The 20914-nt window shown below is 35.8% G+C and overlaps 1 protein-coding gene across 11 annotated transcripts in view; it reads right to left on the bottom strand.

Annotated features, from left to right (window-relative positions):
- Positions 1-20914, bottom strand: part of PARD3 (par-3 family cell polarity regulator) — a 442650-nt gene that overhangs the window by 196784 nt on the left and 224952 nt on the right. For 10 of the 11 annotated variants that reach the window (XM_058024007.1, XM_058024041.1, XM_058024016.1 and 7 more), the window contains 3 exons: positions 19043-19126; positions 10176-10301; positions 8430-8809 (listed from right to left, as the gene is read on the bottom strand). In XM_058024007.1, coding sequence (XP_057879990.1) covers positions 8430-8809; positions 10176-10301; positions 19043-19126 — 590 coding nt within the window. The remainder of the gene's footprint in view (positions 1-8429; positions 8810-10175; positions 10302-19042; positions 19127-20914) is intronic. The other variant, XM_058024032.1, reaches the window with a different exon arrangement.

Genomic DNA, 20914 nt, shown 5'->3' with positions numbered 1-20914 from the left:
AAAATGTATTTATTTTATATTTTATTATATATACTACAATATATAATAAAATATATATTGCATATACTACAATATATATAGTAGTATATAATTATATATACTACAATATTTATAATTACAATGTATTTTATTATCAAGACAGAAATCATGCTAGGAAGTAAACTGACACAGGTGACATGACTGGGCATGACACAAGCTTTTAAAATCTTTATCTTGAACATATCTATGTGCTCCTGTATACATAGTAAGGGCATGCAGATCTTATTGTTCAGGAAATATGGATCAGTTTCTCTAGGCTAATTATTTTGAGACAACTTCCCTTCCTTCTGCAGCATTCAAGACAGCTGACATTTGAATTTGAAAGTCTTCATCCACTTTCAGGCAAATATAAAATTTATCTGTGCTGTAACATAGAGACAAAAAAATACTAGATCTCATAACATCCATATTTTACTTAGGAGACCTCCCAATTTTAATGATGCTTCAAACATTCATAGAGCTCTTTAATTCCCTGCAATATGTGAAGATGATCTGAATAAGGTCTTTTTTAAGTCACATCTCAGCTTTTTACGGAAATTATCTTTTTCTTATTATAAGGATCAGTGCTGAATACTTCTCTTTGAGTACAGGTTTTGTCTGCTAAAATTTCTAAAGTAATATCAGAACATGAGTGCACTCCCAGGACAATATTTCATTATTAATAAGCTTAATCCCCATTGCCTGATTACAGCATCATTACAGATGTCTGGTTCACACAGCACTTCAAACCCCCATGGAAAAAACAGAAGTTGAAATTTTCACACTACAAATGCACACAGGATATAAATTTGGACTGTGACATTTTCTGCTGTCAAACCTCCAGAAAGTCTTTACCAAATCCTGCAGATCATCACAAATCCACACTGAGCCCAGATATTAGAGGAAGAAAATTCTAATTACTTGTTTCTGTAGAAAGAAGGGGCCTCAACTGAGCTGTGCTTTACTGTGCTGCTCTGTGCAGCTTTGCATGAGGCAGCTTTTGGGTGCAATTTTCCTTGTACCATTTCTCTGCTTCAGTTGGCAATTCATGCCCCATAGCTGGTCTTCCCTGGATGATTCAGCTGCATAAACTACTGTGCTTATTATGTATAAATTAGATGTTCACAACACTGGGAAATAAATGGAGACATCCAACCGAGGACAAAACTAAATATGACTTCTGTGACTGAACTGATTTTAATTTTTTTTCTTTTTTACACACTTAACTGATTTAGTTCTCGCCACTCCATTCATTTCCATTCTCCTGTTGATAAAAATACATATAAGATCTTAATATCTCCCTGCTGCTAGAATGTTTTCAGTTCTTAGTAGAACTGCATTATAATAATGAGTGAACTCTGCAAACATATTGTAGGCTCTTCTGATTTATTCTAGTAATACAGGAAAGACTGGACACACACACAGGTAGAATCACAACAAACAGAAAACAGAAGAAATTTCCATATTTTAGAAAACAGAGGAGTCATCCTGCACAAAGCTAGGAGATTTACTTTGCAATGTTTAGGTTTTTTGAGTTATGTTCACCTTAATCTCTTCTAGATTTTAAAAAGGGTAAATTTTTAGAAGGGTAGAAAACATTTTCTTCCTTCTATAGCTGTCATCTCTGATCATTTGACAATGATCAAATCATACCAAGTGATAATAACATTTAAAAATTACCCACTAATTTGTGTAATTCACAAATTCTTAGGCTTCTTCGATAAATCAGAAGCTCTCTCAACAAGTTTGAGTTCTCCTTTTTTCTTGAACATGATGCTGAACATGCCTTCTGAAGTCTCATTACCCTCAAAAGCTCAGCCAGCTCTGAGCTGAAGACAAAGTAGTTTTAGGTGAATAAAAAGGGCAGTTACAATGGTAAAAGATCTATTTTGTACAAACAGGAAAGTGACAGATCTGATGCGTCAGTTGCTGTTTCAGAAGAAAACAGTTCCAGTAGCTTTAAGGTAAGGGGGAGAAGAAATCCATTCCTGCAATTTAATTAAACATATTTCAAAATGAACATCATAATTTCATTTGGAAGCAGTCTGATCATAAACTGACAGAATGTTAAAAATTTTATAAAATTTTACTACTGGTGACTAGACTCATCTCCCAGAGAAGTGTTTAATTTCTCACTAGTGCTGGGATTACCTTCTTGATTGTGGAAAGAATGTCTGACATAACATTCCCGTCTTTCTAAGGCTATTCTTTGCAAAGAGTTGTGGGTTCCTCACTCAGCACCAACTACAGGTCTGAATTCTCAGCAGAAGAATTTGCTCTCGGGTAGAAATACAGACAGGATACAAAGCAAAAAGCCAGGATCACCTCTGCAGTATTTTCATCCTCTCAAAACAACACTGGTCCAGAGACCAGTAAAGAATATCTGAAGGACCTACACTGTCAACATCTTGTGATACTTCTCTTGCAGCTGCCTTGCCTTGCAGCACTGTAAGCAGTGCTAAAAGTAAATCATGCTCTTCCTTCAAGTCTAATTTAAGAAAATGCATATGAGTTCTCAGGGAGTTCAATACAGATCTCTCTAAATTTGAAAAACAACTACAAACAAGCAAGCAACAAGAAATGCAGAAAACTTCACTCCTAAAACAATAGAAAACATCTAAAAACTGACAGTTGGGCACCGCATTTTTTTAGTACTTATTCAAGAAAGGTAAATAACATTTCAGAGCAATCTTAACAAGGACAACTCATGTGGGTCAACAGTCCTCAGACTAAAGGACTGTTAGGAGAAAGTGGAAATTCCTCATGCAAGACAAGGCACACCCTCTCCCTTTCCTGAAACAATAAGCAAGGTTGGTTACAGATAGAAAAAGCGTGTTACACAAAATCACAAAAATTACAAAATAAAGCATTGTCAGTTAATGAAAGTAGTAGATTATACTGGGATGGAGAATAAGGAGAGAGATAATGTTGTAATAAAACTAAGCAGATGGGCCAAATGTTCTCTGTTAATAGTCAGAGCAGACACTGTCCTCCCAAGCACTTCAACCTCCTGTTTTGTTCACAGGAGACTCTTTCTGAAGATCCAGATACAGATGGATGACTGCTGAACTAATTACCCTAGTGTTCCACATTGGAAACCAGGTTTTGGGGGTTTTTTTTGAAGGACTGAATCTCAAATGTGAGATTTGAACAGCAAATATGTTCTTACTGTAAGGGGCATCACTAAACTAACCAAGATCATTTTACTGCTCCTAGTTTAAGCCCCATATTTTCAGAATTTGTGCGCATGTAGTCAGGCTCACTGTACATGCAAATGACTGCTTAGAAGGCTGACTGCTCAGCTGTCTACAAAATTTCTGCAGCCACATACACAATCAAGACTAATTGCATGCCCATTTTTATGTAGTTGAGTGATTTGGAACAAGTGAGGTTTTTTTTCTCCAAGTAAAGCTCAGACCACTCATGAAGATCTTTGATCAACCTAATAGAAACGTTCTTTTCCCCTTATGCTACATCCTGCTAATGGTGATCAGAAGTGGTTTTAAAAAATGAAAAGATGAAACTGATGCAGTTTATGCTTCTTCAGTGACTAATAATGCTCAAAATTATTTGCTTCACTTTTGAATCTCATTTCTCAAGGTCACTGAAGTAATTTAGGCATCTACACGCTTCATTTCAAAACTGACAAACACTCTGCATCTGAACAGGAATTTCAAGAGAACATATCACTTCAAAAGAAATTTTAAACAAAAATTTAAAATATCAGTTCAAAGTCTGGCTCAAGAATCTGTGTGGGGAAAACAGGAGAGTATAATGAAAAATGCATATAAATCTGTACACTTCAGTTCCATGATGCAGGATATCTTACAGGCAAGTTCAGGGTCCTGTCTTACACACTCTCATGTATGAATCCAAGCAAAGCAAGTAACTGTCCATAGATGTGCTCCACTCCAGAGCAAATATGAGGCCATTTCAAATTAGCATACTCCCAAACTATCTATGCCAACTTATTTGTGTCTCTAACAGCTTCTTGCAGAAAGGAACTTGTGCGCAGCAGGGCTGGGTGTCACTGTGCCATGGCACTGCATGCCCAGGCCCCTGGCGGCACTTGCAGAGTTCCACGTCAGCTCTGTATACAAGATGCAGCATTATTAACCTCAGCAAGGCCAGCAAGCCAAACAGGAACACAAGGAACTCTGAAAAGTCTCATAGTCCTGCTCACATCTACAATTTAACCATTTTTCTCTCCTGCACTGTGCAGAGGGGCTTCCTTTGTTTCCGGACTCATCTTCTAGAACACAGCTGCTATGTCCTGTTTGTGATGGGTGTGGTAACTGCTACAGCTTTCCTGACAGTTCTGTCACTCATTTCTTTGCCTTTCTTTTTCTTGTTTTGCAAGAGAGAGGCCAAAAAAGAAGAGATAATCACAACTCCCATGGCTGGTGGCTAAGTCACCCCCTGGAAGCGGAGAGATGTGGACTGAAATCCAGATGCACTGAATAATTAAGACAAAAAATTAGCAAAATATTTGGTGGAACTAAGACCAACTTAAGAAACGTGAGCTCAGTGATGACATTTTACTTCCTGAATTTTACATTTAAATTAGCTATACAAACATGTAGTTATAGACAGAAATCCCATGATGCAATAAGCATTATACTGAAGGGCAAAAAATTAGATTAAGCTGATTTCCAGACTGAATACTTCAAGCTTGTCTTAGTCCAGCAGTATCAAAAGCAGCAGATATGAAATCTGAGTAGCACAATGTCCAGTGGAAAAGCAGTCTTTTGAATGCTTTAGTGAGTATCAGGCTAAATGCTGTGAGTTACTAAGTGCTCAAAGACTGAGCCTTAGAGCCATTTGCTATATAATTGGTTATTTATTATTTAAAAGTGTTGGACTTAATTCCTCTCAGTTGCATAGGCTCAAATACTTGCAGCCAGAGAAGGAGCACCCTGTGAGTGCCTGGTCCTTATGAGCTCAAGGCTCACCCTAACACTCTGGGTGATGTATCAGGGGTCTTATTTTCTTTATTCATTAGCTGCAAAGAACTATTTTTATTTATTGTTACTTACTTTGGTGTATCAATTTACACCAAAATGTATACAAACACAGGCTCACTGTCATGTCTTGCATTATCTTAATTTGTATGAGCTATTAAGCTAGACTGCTATACAGCCTTAATGGCCTTAGAATATCAGCAATAACCTCTACATCTATATGCTAAAAGTTCAAGCCTTGACCTTTAAGGCAAGATAAACAGATATCCATTTTCATTTAGAAAAGCCAACAAACATTCCACATTGACTGAAACATATGACTGACCTTCTCTTCTGACTTTATTAAACTGCTAAATCCTATCAAAGTTCAGGTTATTTTAAAATGCCAAATCAGCAATAAATATTAAGAAATCATAATTAGAAAGGCACATATTGTAGAATTATTCTAAGATTCACCCTATATCATAGAGCTTATGCAAGATACAAAAATACAGCTGTAATAAAGAGGGTCTGTCTGTACTAAAAAAGAGACAATTCTCATATACTACATCCATTATCAGAATGTACAGGTTAAAGGAAAACTGAATTTCAAGACAACACTTTGCATGCCTTAATGCACCCCACAATGAGTTTTTAAAGTAATGATGCTAACTGGTGAAACAAGTAATGTTTGTCAACTACAAAAAAGAATATTTGTTAAAAATCCATAAATCCTGTATTATATTACAACATCCTTCTTTGGAAACAATCATCCAAAACAATCAACATCCCTATTGAACTCATATTTACAACAAAACACTTGGGGCATCCTCAAGCATATTGCTGCATTCATTGCTCCATATGTGTGTTCTCACAGTGATCAAATGTAAGTCAAAATGGGAGGGCATGCTTCTTTCTACAGTGGATATTAACAAATGAAAGACAGCAATGATTAAAAGGTATCTTTCCTTATGCCCATTCTCTTTATTTTTACCATGAATAAAACATACTTTCTGCCTTTATCTATAGCCTGAGTTAGGTGCCATTCCACCATAAGTAGTATTCTCAAATAAGTCAACTGTTAGAAACAAATATCCCCTTTAAATTTCTGAAATATATTCTAAATATATTTCAAATTTCTTACTTTTAAAGTGAGAACTTTGTAAGAGCCATCAAACTCCTCTGCTATGAACTAGATGTTAAAGTATCTTTGAGATCACTTTTCATCAACAGGTAGTGTGCATCTTCTTTACTCCAAACCACCTAAGATATTAGCACCAGCAAAGATAAATTACATTATAGCCTTGGGGGCAGTATTTCTGAAACAGTATCCAGGACAAGATGACCAAACATAACATCATATCACAGTCAAAAATCCATAAAATGCCAAATTATATTCTTGCATCTTATGAGGAGCTTTAACGCCATATTTGTTTCATGCAAAAATATTGTGGTCTCAAATTATATATTTATTTGTTAGTGCTTTTAAAATAATATGAAATGTTTATTTCCACTTCTGGCTGAGAATTATTTTATGTACTGTTTAAGTAATACTTCTAAAGACTTCCATGGACACGAAAAACCCAGGGAAAAATCACTGTAGTGACTGAGAGAATATTTATAAGCAACTGATTCCTTACTCAACCAATAACAGCAAGTTTTTCCAAGTAGGCTGATCTGAGCTGATGGCCTAGAGAAATTCTTGAAGGAGCATCAACAACAGAAGCAAACTGTCAACTCAACCTTATGTCATCCAAGTTTGTAGAGCTTAAAATTCAGCAACCAGAAAGAAGCAATCTGGTGGTTCATGTGAAGTTCATAGAAAGGAAAGCATAATGATAATGTGACAAGTAGCCTGATACCTGTGAAACTGTAAAATCTCTACCATTCAATGCATTGTTTTCAATGTCCTTCAATAAAAAGGTTAACTAATAAATAGCCTTAACATTAAGCACATAAGAGTATCTTAAGGGGAATGTACCCCAAGTTCATGGAAAATACTGTCATATGGGTAAACTTTCTGCTGTGTAATGTAAATACTGTTCTTGTTGCTAGAGACCAAATTATAGCTAATCTTAAACATGCTCATTTGAATACCAAAAAGCTTACAGCATGTATAATCATTTTAAAAAATCATCTCCCAAGAGCTAAGAATACTGGCATCTAAATGTCATTTTATTATACTTTCAACTATCTGAAAAGCATCTACACGTTAACTACAAAAACATACCAAATTTTCTCACATCATAAAAATTTCATGGATGTACCAATGCATCTACCTGTGCACATATAACACAGATGTTGAGATAAGCACACACTAGTTTAAAAAGTGTCTCTCACCCCCATTCAAAGTATATTAGCCTAAGGGCCAAGACAGGAAATATCACATTACATCTCAACCAAAGGTTTTAACATCTCAGTGGAAAAAAATGAAAGCTTTAGCTGGAAATTAGAATGTCCAATTTACCAACTGGATCCAAAACACTCTTAAAACCTAAAGGCAAAACTCAATTTGAAAAGTCTTAACTGTGAAGTGCAGAACTTTTTTGCTTAGTTGTTTACATTAAACAGTTCACCACTCGCTAGGTCTTGGCCAACAGAATTTGAGGCGAGAAACAGAAAAAAATGTTAAAGCACTTCTCAAAATGGCCTCTTGCAGGCATGCTGAATGCAGGGTGGGTCTCCTGGGCCTGCTCTCAGGGACAACTTAGTGCCTTGGCTGCAAAAATCAACCCATTGTGTCGGAGCATTGGGGGGTAGGACAGTCGGACAGATGGAGACGAGAGATCTCTGCAGCCAGGTTGGGGAACTTGGGGTTTATTGCAGAGGGCCTGGGTGCAGGGCCCTGCTGGGAGCCGCCAGCCACAGCTCAGAGCAGGCCCCAGAGAAGAGAGGGGGAGAGAGCATGAGAGGGTGAGAGGGTAAGAGCGTAAGGGAGTAAAAAAGGTAAGAGCGTAAGGGCGTAAAAGTGTAAGAGAGTGAGGTTCCTGTTACAATACAATAAATCATCTTCTGTCTTGCATATTGTAATTCTCACTAACCAATCTAGTACAATATACAAATCCTATAGCATTTACATACAGCCTATAAGAATCATTACATTACCATACTGTGTTACATTTTAAACCCTAAAAACTCCTCTTTGGACCCCTTATGCTAAGCTAGTAGGGTCTGCTTTGACACTTGGACCTGTGTGCAAGCAGAGGGTATTGTTTCATCAGAAGGGGATTACCTTCAGTCTGGCCACACCATTGTTTTCTAGTTGTTCAGTAACTAAGGTATCTCAAAGCTTGCTTTCATTTCAATCTTGCTTATAGTTTCTATATTCTCATAATCTTTTGCCAGACAATCATATTGATAAGGCTTTCCTGTTTCATCTCCCCCAACACATTGCAGGATAGCAGCACTGGGCACATGCACACACCCTACACACACATCTCCTGCTGCACGAGGAGCATGCTGGTGCCTTACCTTTCCTTAGCTGTATACTGAGCCTCTTCCCTATCTTTTTGGTGTTATAGCCACTGTTGGAAGTGGAGGTGAGAACTTTCTGAGGTGACGGTACCAGGCCGGAGGGCGGTTTCCCTGATGAGTTGACACTATGAGGTAGCTGTGAGTAGGAGTCTGTCTGGTCAGAGTGGTTCCCCACTCTGGACATTCTCTGTAAGGTGTGAAGTCCAGAATTGTTCATGCTTTTCCCCTCAGCATACTGGGAGTCGGGGCTGAAGCGGCTGGAGTAGAACCCGCTCTCGCTCTGGGACAGCTGCTCGTACTGCTCCTTGTTGGCCGCGGGCACCACGTGGAACCAAATGAACGGCGTCCGCATGGCTTGGCGGAACATATGCTGGGCTCTAGGTTTTCAAGTGAACAGAAAATCAGCAAATTAGGACTGGCAGACTACGAGATATTATAAGCATAATTACTGATGTTAATTAAGCAACACGAGCTGACAGACACATTGCACTCAAGCATAAACCATAAAACTTGAATCTGTTCGCTCGCCTATTTGGTCTGCTTTTCGCTAAGGTTTACTGCTTCAGGGCAACACTATGGTTAAATATGCTTCATGACTAATGTAGCAAATACTGGATTCAGAAAAGCAAAAATATTAACCACAGCCGTGAAATGCAGACAGTTCTATAGCAGGACTGCAGTGTCCTTTTGTTTTGAACCTTGATAATTGCAATAATTGCGATAACTGTTACCACAGTGACAACAGAATTATTAGAATGAAAATGACTAATTATAAAAGACTATGTATTCCACAATTTTCTGATTATATGGAGTCTTGCAACCAGTCTAGGTTACAATTCATTTTTTTTTTAGCTGGTAGTATATCAGAACACAACATTAAGAAATAGGAAAAAAAATGCTCAATCCTGTACAGACAGACATTGGGCTTCAAGGTCAGAATCCAAAGTATACAAAGACAACAAGGTCTCTTCACAGTCTTAACAAACTGTGATTCAGAACCTTAGAACAACCAGAGACAAGCTGCTTTCAACCATATGGTGCAGGGTGATGTTTCAACTCAGGTTAGAGTCAAAGAAATTAAAGCCACATTTCAAATATATATTAAGTATAAGATGATCAGAACAAACAATATTTGGCCCTCAGAGTGTAATGAATTTCAGAACAATATGATCATCCATGAAATTACTCATTACCTGCATACCTCTTTTCTATCTTTCTCTTACCTGAGTGTGAAATACAATCCCCTCTTAAAAGTCTCTGATTTATTTTGAGATTCTACCAAGTCCAGACAACCACAAACCAAATATTTATCTCTCAAACTTCTCCGGGAAGTTTCTACATATACAGCACCTTTAGTTCTCACACAATCAAGAAACCTCATATTTTTAAAATGTTAAAAATAAAGTCCTTATGTTGTCCATTTATATTGATGCATTTAAAATGGTGCATTGGAAATATAAGAGTAAATGTCATATGGGAATTTCAAGAAAAACAGATAACCAATATAAGAAGAAAAAAATCCATCATGTATAAAAACAATCAAATGAGAATTGCATATACTCTAACCACAATAATTATCCTGGGGTTTTTTTTGTCTGGCTATATAAAAGCCACTAATGCCCCTAAATGCATATTTTCTTTATTAGAAAGACAAGCTTAGAGGTTTCTTTCTTACCTTCCTCAAATTGTTCCAAGGTGCTAAAAATCAAATAATGCAATGTAATGCGTGGTAAGAACACTTACTGCTCAAATCTCCTGTTCCGCAGGTCTCCGTCATTAATCCTCACAATACAATCGTTCTCACGGAAAAGGTTTTCCTGCTCAGCTTTTCCACCCTTCTCCAATCGCTTCACCAGCAGCCCCAGCGTTCTGGAACAGTAAGATTACAAATTATTACTATCTGAATAATTTGCAACATAGAAAATCCTATTGATTTAGTACTTTATTATGATCACTACAGAAACTGTATTTTAAACCATCTTTACCTTGAAATAGGACAGCACAGCTTCAAATAACTTCAAGAATTAACTGATTTATTATCCCTTTTCCATAAAACAAAAAGTCTAGGTGTATCAAACACATCTAAAGTAAGACTGAACAGGCTGTGGGATGACAGCACATTCATTCTTGAAAAAGGACAATTTCTGTGTAGTAAAAACTCCAAGAACCACCACACATCTGAGAAAATATATCTTTTCTGTGAGTTAACTGAAGCTGAATAGGTTTAACTTAAATTTTGAATTTTTGAATTCTAAGAGAATGCCACGGCCTTCACTACTCCTTCTGTCAAGTGAAACATGGGGTCATCTCATGTAATAAGCAGCCTGTAATGAGGCATGGATAGAGAACTCAATCATTTCATGAGGGCCAAACAATTTTCTTTTTAATTCTTAACATTTTTTAATAAATCAAAAAAGATTAAATTAAAAATTTAAATGCTCTTTCTAAATTCAGAATCTTATCTTAAATTGACTGACTGATAAAAATTTCCATTTGATAGCTTCTGTCCAATGAGTTAGTCCTCTCTATATCTTACCCACAGCATCATCTTAAGGACATATTTAGAGAGAAAAGGTAGACAAATATTCAACCTGAAATCATGAAAAAGGATCTTGAAGAAAGGACTTCTGAGGTACTGGCAGGATAGTATGCAAAGTCAGTGATGCTTCTATACCTGAACGATAATTCAATCTTCAGGATTATTCTTGCATCGACACTGCATTTGATTTCTTTTTTAAAAGAAGATCAGCTTGACAGCGAAATCCCACAGGATGTATCAGTGGGTCAAAGTCACACCAGTAGAGTCAACAGCATTACTTTTTTCAGAATTCATTTCAAGGCATGGTGAGAAAAATACTTGGTCCAAATCAGCAGGAATTGGAAGAGCACAGATGACTTTTAAGCAAAACCCTTTCAGTGATCACAGCACTTCCATTCACACGTAATACCTCAGAGTACATGAGCAGTCAACAGTGCTTAAAAGGACTTCTCAAGTGCTCACAAGTTATGTACTCACTTGAGCACTTCAACAAACAGGTCAAAAAAGCAAAATTAACTTATTTCTTCCACTTTAGATTCTTCATTTACCAATTTATCACCATCATAAGCAAATAACACACTTTTTTTTACAGAATAGTCATACATTTTCTCCCACAAAGTAGGTGAAGAAGTAGGAGAAATGATCCTAGTAGTATTTCCATTTTGAAATCACCTAGAGACATTAAGATATGATGTTGAAAGGATCTATAAATCTAAACAGACCATGAAGAGAAAAACAACATAAATTCTGACAACACAAATCATCAAATGAAGCTTGAGTCAGACATTTGCATGACAAAAAACTCTACAAGTCCACAACAGTGGCACACTAACCTAATGACCATGTTGTACTACAATTATTCATTATTACATTAAGTAGTCACAGGAAGTAAAACAAAACAAACTTTAAAATATTGATTCAATCCCTTTTTTCCTTCTGTTCACTAAAAAAAATGTGTTGAAGGCAGTCTCAGATTTTTAAAACTGATAAATAATTATAAAGAAATTATGGATGGTTTGATAATTACATGAAGAATCAAACTAACAGTTATATTAATAGTAAAAAGGAAAACTACTTGTATGGCTTCACTATGCTATTTTTATCAGAATTATACTTTTAACACATAGAAAACTGATGTGTTAGAAAACAAGTTTGTGACTTCTTCACTTTGCGAGCTGATGAATTTCTTTTGGGGAGATTGTCTTTGAGCCACAAAGTGAAGCTACTGTAACTGTAAATGGGGAAGAGATAGGCAAAGGAAATTATAAAATAGGGAATGCTACATTTAAGAGAAAACCAACAAAATACTTGAGCAGGAAAGAAAGGAGTTGTATCTACTCTTCCTTTTTTTCACTTGATGTCCAACAGCTCTTTGATGCAGGTGCACTCCTCTGCAATGCCCAAAGACAATTCCCAAATGTGTTTGGTTTATATGGTTAACTACAAAAAATACCAAACAATATCTACACAAAGTACAACAATCTAGGTTAATTTAATGACAATACACTACACAAAATAATGTGGTTATTTCATCCCAATGTCTCAGTGTACTTAGAATTACAAAATAATTGCTCTATCAATAGTTTTGACATAGCATTTTTTTAAATGCTGCTTTCTACTGTCTCATATTCTGAATTTTTATCAAATTATTAATGCAAGATGCACCTTTATGCATGGTTTGACACTTCATAAATTTATTCCACTTAGGCTTTCAAATCTGTAAAAGTATTACTAATCCTAACCAATAGTAGAATAATGTAACAGATAAATAAACTACCAGTCAAAATTGTAAATAATCTCATTAAACAAAGGTTACAAGTTCTGCTAATGAAAGACTGCTCATCTCTAACATGGCATATGGTGCTCATGAGGATTTTGCATTTTAACAAATGTTAGAGCTAGGTTAACCAGGCATATAAAGCTAAAGTCACTGAGAGCAAATTCAAGGCTGGATGAACAGACTGAGTCAAAACTAAAACCAGGCCTCTCATAGTGCCTTTTCATTTATTTAATTTTTTACATAAACACATGGCACAAAAGATCCCTCTCAACACAATTCCAAAAACAATTTCCCAAATGAGGGTTTGCATGGCAGAGAAAACTAGATCTATGGAAAATATATGTTCTTCAAAAATTAACAAAAGCTTTCCAACTTCCTACAGTATTTCTTCAGCGTATTATGGTTAAATGCAAGAATGTGACTCTAAAAAAGACTTTCTGGGAATTCATGTTTGTTGTTGCAGCAACTGGAGATAAACAGAGTAGACCTGATATTGCAAATATGCAGTAACCTAAAAATAAATTGAATTTTTTTCCTGCCATATGCCACCATCATTAATCCTGCAAAGTGGAGTTATACTACAGCTTCAATATTATGTTCCTTACATTAGGAAGACACAAATTTTGAAAGCATCTAAACTCATCCAGTATAGAGTACCAAAGTCAGCATATACATTTTTTTTAAACAAAACCATGTAGCGTACCAATGGATGGGTATATTTGAATTTACTTTATTTTGTCCAGTTAAAGTAAGTCAACACAGTTTTGAATACAAATTCTTCCATTACAAAACTTTTCAATTCCAACCTTTTCAAGAATGAGATTAAGTATCATGTGAACCCTTGCAAAACACTCTGCAAGTCTACAATCCTGTTGAAACAATAATAAATAAAAAATTTCTACCTGTGCTGTTTTATACTAACATGAGCTGACACAGAATCAGAAGGGAAACTGCCAAAGCACAGAGCTCAATCTTTGTATTTATTTTAAATACTTAATTGGGAATGTAAGCAGCTGAGATTATATTAGCATTTGCACCACTGTATTTCCATGAGGTTCATTACTCTAATTATACTATTAAAATAAACTCCGCTACATGTGTTAACATTTCAGTTCTCAGTATAAATTACAACCAATGATAAAACTAGAAATAAGCAACGATTTTTTTATTGACATGTAAATTGCCTGACTTAGTTGGGGTAGTTGGTGAAATGCAAACTCTCCACATGCCATCCAGATGTATGGAAATGATGATAATTTACCTTAATAAAAACTGACAGTGGAAGTAAAAATAAAAACTGACACTGAGCATCTAGAATATGATTTGGCCATCATGGCCCATGTACAAACTGGAGTTATTTATCTATTTACCTGCAAGCTAAATGTAGTGTAATCAAATCAGACAGAATAGAAAATGGCCAATTTAAATGTTTATGTAAAGTCGCTAACATGAAATGGCAAAAACTAGATTAAGGTACAAAAATAAGGATTGATTGAAAAGCTGATGTGCAGCGGTTTCATGCGTAGAGAGATCTCTGAAAAGTTCTACAAGAACATAAACAGTGTAAAATTCCTAGATTCAGAGGTCAGAGTAGGCAAATTGGCTTGTTTGTTCAAGTTAAATTATTGTGGCTACTCAATGCTAAATTTGACATAAACTCCTTTACCCAATATTGACATCACAGCACTGCTATGGAGGCATTTAAATTTCATGCCTGAAGTCCAGAACAAATTCCCAATCTTTGGTAATCACTCCTCAGCTTTTTAGCTAGACTAATACTTCAAATTATGCTTATAAAACTTCTTAAAGGCTGAGATCAGACAGTTTGAATTCAGATACAAGAGTGAGGGAATGGTACATTCACTCCACAGAGAATTTTTTCCCCATACATATGTGTTTGAAAGTCACGGCTACCTTTGAGACTTAAAAGGCTGAAAATGCAGAAGAATAAATGGAGAGGCAGACAGCACAGACCACCTACTTGATCAAAGAGAATATGATCACTAGAGAGGCACCTTGAAGGCAATATTATAGACTCTCACTATAGACAATGGACATTAGATATTACTTCAGTTTTCTTTGTACCTTGAGTATAAGACTAAAATTTTTACTGTAACACATGAAGTGAATTTATAAACTTTAGAAAATGAAGGATATTTCCAATTAAAAAAAAAAATAGAAAGATAATAAAAATTTTCAAATTTCTAGATTTCTAGTAAGGGTAGTTGGGGTTTGTGTATGTTTAAATGCCCACCTCCATTTGAGGTTTTTCTTTCTTTTTAACAAAAGCTGCTAGATTTGTCATTTAAACTGACAAAAATTTTCTTTTTTTCCTTTCTTTTGAGACTTCCTAATATTTTAAGACATTTAGGATATATAACAAAAATATTTTTAGCTGCAAGTTTTAGATGTACAGTTAATCATGGACTTCTTGGCATACTTCAACAGAAGAAAAGCTGGCAGAGCTGTGCATACCTGTTTGTATCAAAGTAACATGTCTGATACTTATTAGTGGATGTTCATTGTGGGGTTTTCAGATGAATATCCAAATCCTTTTCAATTCTGCTTTACTAAGTAGACTTCAGAGTAGACTTGGGACTATGGGACTCTGATTTCCATATCATTATTCACAGAGATTTCTGATGTTCTCTCATATATTCCTTGTGTCAATTGAATCTCTTTCCAAAGACAGACATGGCAGGATTTCAGAAGAGCAGCTAGGGTATAAAACTTGAGATTTCAAAAGCAGAAGAGGCCACATAATGGTAAATTAGGCTATAATTACTGTTGAGCTTTCAGAGAACTTGGTGCATCCTCACTTAAACATCAACAGAACATCCCACATCATCCAGGCTGCTCAAATGAGATTCTTAAGGGACTGTTTGCTCCTGCCTCTGAGCACCTAATAAGAAGGAAGGATTGGTGGTATGGTAATTTTGCAGACAGTTAGAATTTTCTTTCCTTTCATATTTTTAATCTCATTCATTCCCTCCTTTTTCCACTCTATCTGAACACTTTCCTACTTGCCACCTCTTCTTCCTTCATTCTACTTTCATTTCATGTCTCCTTTTCTGCTCAGCACTGCATCTATGCCATTGCAAAAATGTGCCAGCAGGTTTGCAAACAAAACTTTTATCTTTAAAAAATGCATAACCATAAGGTGATGAATATGTATACCCTCATCCCTTTTGATAAGGTGAATAAAATCTGCTAACAAAATCATATGATCAAATAGGCCAATAAAAGACAGATACATTTCTAGAGGCAAAACCAGACGGATAACAAGGAAACATACATAGAATAAAGTTTCACCATATCTTTATAAATCAATAGTACTTTTCCCAGAGAAATACAGGGGTTTTTATTTTAAAAAAGTCTCAGTTTTACTGGACACAGAAATAATTTGTAGCATCTATATAGATGAGGCAGAGACCTTTACAGATTTTGTCCCAGATCAAAAGATTCTTATTCCAAACCCACAAAAGAGCATGAAAAAGCCAAATATTTTCTCAACAGAAGTAAAGAATAGAATTATGGCACATAATTTTTAGAGTTTTGGAGTGCTTCCTTAAGGAGGAATTTTCTGGTGTAAATATTTTGGTGGGAAAAGGCTCCTGCCTATTGCATAGAGAAAAAAAAAAAAGATGAATTGCACAATACTTTTTCAAGCTATTGATTTAATAACCATTGCCTATAGAGTAACATTCTAAACAGCAAGAGAAAGGAACTACAAGAAAAGTAACTGAAAACACAGCATAACTGGAATTGAACAGTAAGCAAATACAAAACAACAATGGGAGAGTGGACTAATCTATATAACAAATGAGATCTTTTCTTTTTGGACATCCCTCAAAGTCTTTACTCAGTCCTGTGTTTGTTTTTCTATAATTAGGTTTGTACTAAGCACATCCCCGATCAAGTTATTATAAGCAGGGAGTTGTAGGTTGATTGTAGCAGGGAGAATTATTTTTTGCAGCCAGGAGGAACAAAGAGCAGCCATGTGCTACAGTGAGAAATAAGTAGGAAGCAGAAGATCCCTGCCATGCATCTGCTCTCCCTCTGAATCTAGCAAAAGGAGAAACAAGTGTGTCTTAACCAGGAGAGGAAAAAAATTAACCAAATCCCCACCAACTGCTTCAAACCTGAACCTGAGTGTGTCCCTTCCCCTGTCCACACTGGAGGCAGCTGGAGAAAAATGTGTTTATTCTACCTGAAAGCATGACGAGACGCGGGTATGCAGACAGCAAAGCAGCAGCACAACACATCAGAATCAATCCCAAGCAATGAACTGTGCTTTTCCTTCATTAGAACACACAGGGCATGGCAGAAGACTTTTGGAAATATTCTAGATCCTCCCCAACTCTGCTCCACTACACTTTCAAACATGGGACCAAGTGTCTCCCCTCTTCAGCAGATTATTTTGTAGAGGGTCAAAAAAAATCAGCAATTACACATATTGTCCATTTTTCAATGAAGTGAGTTCTAGCAGTATGAAAAAAAAAAGGGTACATTTTAATATAAAAATTATATCCCTTGTAATAGAATTGGCTTTTCCAGTATGTTGATTTGAAACATATATTTAAAATAGGCTTTCCTGCAGTAAAACTTTATCAAATAATTTTGCATGACATATTAAATTTCTTTTTTTAAAAAATTACATATTTTATTTCTGTTTATGGCTTTTTCCTTAACATGACCTCATTATGTATGAGCAGTTTAAACTTTGCCTCAGACTTGACAACCACATTCACAGGCTGGAAGCAGATTTTACTCAAGTTAAAATTCTTATTCAAAACGTCAAAATACATATTTTAACATCAGCATTATTAAACAAGTACTTAGTAGGCAGCTGACATGCTTAAACCAGTCTTTTCCTTGGCCTTCACACTGCTGAAATCCCAGATAACTGTGAGAACATTTGAACCATTCCTAACTCGATGGGATTTACTTCTGAGTTATGTCTGAAGTACTGTTCACTCATGGCCTTTCCATCCCCACCCCGAATTTACTGAATTTCAGATTATGAAGAGAAAAATTCACCACTTAACACAAGTTTGCACTTAATACTTGTAGTCCCTAGAAAAAGTAGCTTTAAAGTAAGACAAATTACATTTTCTCATAATGCATGTCAGTGTATGAACAGTTCATACTGTTCAGGCTATGAAAGAATTTGGTTTCAAGTAACAAGTGCACATAAAGCTCTTATAATGTGTTTAAAATCCCATGAAGATACTCAGTATAGAAGGAAAAATACCTAAAATACTCTAGTATTTCTGAAAATAGCATATTAATATTTGAGAGATACACTTGTATAGCAAATTAGTTTTGTTAATTTGTTAGTTTTTAATTATAAAATTGAAATTGCTACTGGGACAACAGGAGAATTTAACACCCCTTTTCATGTGCAAAGATTACTTTTAAGATACATGTATTTTTTCCCCTTTTCCTTTAGGAAAGAAAATACAGTGTGTACTTAGAATATGCAACCACAGTATAAAATTTGCATTCATTGCTGAAAAATTATCATTTCTCAAGGTACTTAAATTTTCAAATCCATCACTAATTAATACAAAAGTTTAGCTTTTTTTTTGAGATTATTTTTATGACCCTAAACACTAAAACTCCACATTAGCAAATTAAGCATTAGAGATTATGTATTCTGTTTATTAATAACATCCTCCACATTTATTTTTAATGCAAACTTCTTTTTTTACCCCTTTTTTTTCTGGTGGGTAAGCAATCAAACTTCAGGAGTTTCAGCCTGTACAGGAGGTTCTCTTTTCCCCAAATCAGAAAGTTTCAACTGGTTCTGCTACTTCATTTTAACCCCAACAGATGGGGCAACTTGAAATTTTGAAAGTGTGGCAATTGTTTTCTCTCCTACTCTTAACAAGTAACAGCGTAGGACGCCTCTGGTTTAGACTCCTGCTGTTATTTGAAAACTTGTGGTTTAAACAGTACACAGGGAAATGTTGCACAAATATCCACCTGAATTAGGGCAGAAGCTTATACATTTTAGGAGTCCAAAAGGAAATGTCTTTATCCTTCAATTTACCCTGAGATTACAACACCCAATTCTAACTCCTTCCAAGCAAAGCCTTTGAACTATAGAGTCCACTCCAAGCACAGAGTCAGCAAACTTGCATTTCTTCCTTTCCTAACCAGTGAGACTGCCTCTTGAAAAACAGACAATATTCTACAGAGGGCAAAGGCACACAACACAAAAATTAGCACAACCAAGAGAAAGCACAACAAATTACAATGCAAAGAAAATCCTACACGATACGTTACCTTCCGCCTCGGGCACTGAAAGGCACTACATGGATTCCCAAAGGCCCGCCGTCATTGGAGACCTCGACGAGCTTTACCATATCACTGTGAGACAATGACCAATGAGGAATGTGAACATGGAACCAAAAACCCCACACAAACATACACAGAAAAACAAAACCATTCCAGAAACCAACTCATGGTGATGAAAGCATTGTTGAACACTACGTACCTGAAGATTAATCTGATGGCATGAAAGGAGACCAATCATCAAAAATACTTCAATTAATAGAACCAAGAAAAATATAATATTTTTTTTAATTTAGCTGAATACATAAAAAGAGGTCTCATCATCATCACTGCATGCATATTGCTTTATTTCTTATTCTAAAGTTAAACTCACCATTGAGTAGAAGTACCTTAAATGCCACACACATTTTTCCTCAGAAACCTAAAAGCTCATCATAGCATTAGCATGCTTTACTTTTTTATCTTAGAGCCAATGCTAATTTTTTTACATTAGCTTTCCCATAACTACCTCATAATCAAATGAGAATTATTAAATTTTTAATTGGCTAAATCCTTCCAGTTTAAAAACACATTAATCTGTATTACTGTTATTTCATTTCTTTTACTGGAAGATTCCTGCATCTCCTTACTAAGTGAAGTTTCTAAAGTAAGTTTTAACTGTAACATTCAAAACCAACCAGACGTCCCCTGAAGCAACCATGCATCTAGTTTTCAATTATAAATTTTGCTGTAGTGAGGAAAAAAGCAGCAGAAGAAAGTAGAGGTTCAGAAAGAGACATGTAAAAATTGTAGAAATAGATTTAGACCAAATCTATTAATGTATTTGAAACATGCCCACATCTGGAAAGGTAGAATATAGCCCATGAACCATAAAGAGCTGTAAATGCATAAATGAGAAAATAATATACAAAAGCCAAACCTCTCAGTAAAACTGGAAGTGAGAGATCTGAACAGAAGCCACAATCTAAATTTGCAGCTTATGCTTCTCTCTAGCATTACATACTTTTGCCTTATTTCCTGGCACTAGATATATATACAAACAGATCATTGAAGAGCTTGTTCCTCATAGGCATACAAATAAAACTTAACCTCAAAATGGAGCGAAGAGCAAGACAAATTCCCTGAGATAGCAGTAAAAGATTTTCTACTTCCTTCAATAAGCTCTTGATCATATGGTGGCCCATCATGAAAGCTTGCAGCTCCTAATCTGTAATTTGAGAATAACCAGACCACATATGGTTGGGAAGTCAACACAAGTCCTGGGTTACAGTTTGTTTTACTTTTGACCTACATTAAATTTTCTATTTTTAAGGTAGCCTTTACATTTGCTGTATGCCTCAATTGGTGTCTGAATTTTTATCTTGATTTTTAAACATGAATTGAAGGTCTCTATCCTTATTGTCACTGTTAACTCAAGAAAGCAGTGCAACAACAGGAGAGCTGAGAGACTTCGGCCAAAAATGTGTTATTCTTCAGACATGGATCAATGTCTTAAGACTGAGATCAATGCAGCATTTCATGCAGTTCCATGTGCACTTTCTGCACAGGCTGACTTCCTTCTCACTGTATGTTAAGGCTAAATTGTCATTAATTAGTGGGCAAAGGAGCTCACAGGATTCAAGCAACTCCTCTCACCTCCAAAGGGAGCTCTAAAAGACACTGTTTGCTATTGGTAGGCCTGTGATTCACTATGATCAACTTTCTTCTGAGTCTGCTATTAGCTGAGAAGAAAATTAAGGGCTAAGAAAGAGAACAAGTGAGAATCTGTGTGACGCACCTGGAACTGCCTAAATGGAAATGGCTTAAATTTCAAAAAAAATCCATTTATTTTCCATATCCAGCATACACCCTTTAGCTTGTTCT

This window comes from Melospiza georgiana, chromosome 1 (assembly GCF_028018845.1).
Source record: "Melospiza georgiana isolate bMelGeo1 chromosome 1, bMelGeo1.pri, whole genome shotgun sequence".
NCBI classification, from domain to species: Eukaryota; Metazoa; Chordata; class Aves; order Passeriformes; family Passerellidae; genus Melospiza; species Melospiza georgiana.
Note: the sequence above shows the minus strand (reverse complement) of the source record. Positions and strands in the feature narration are given on the sequence as shown.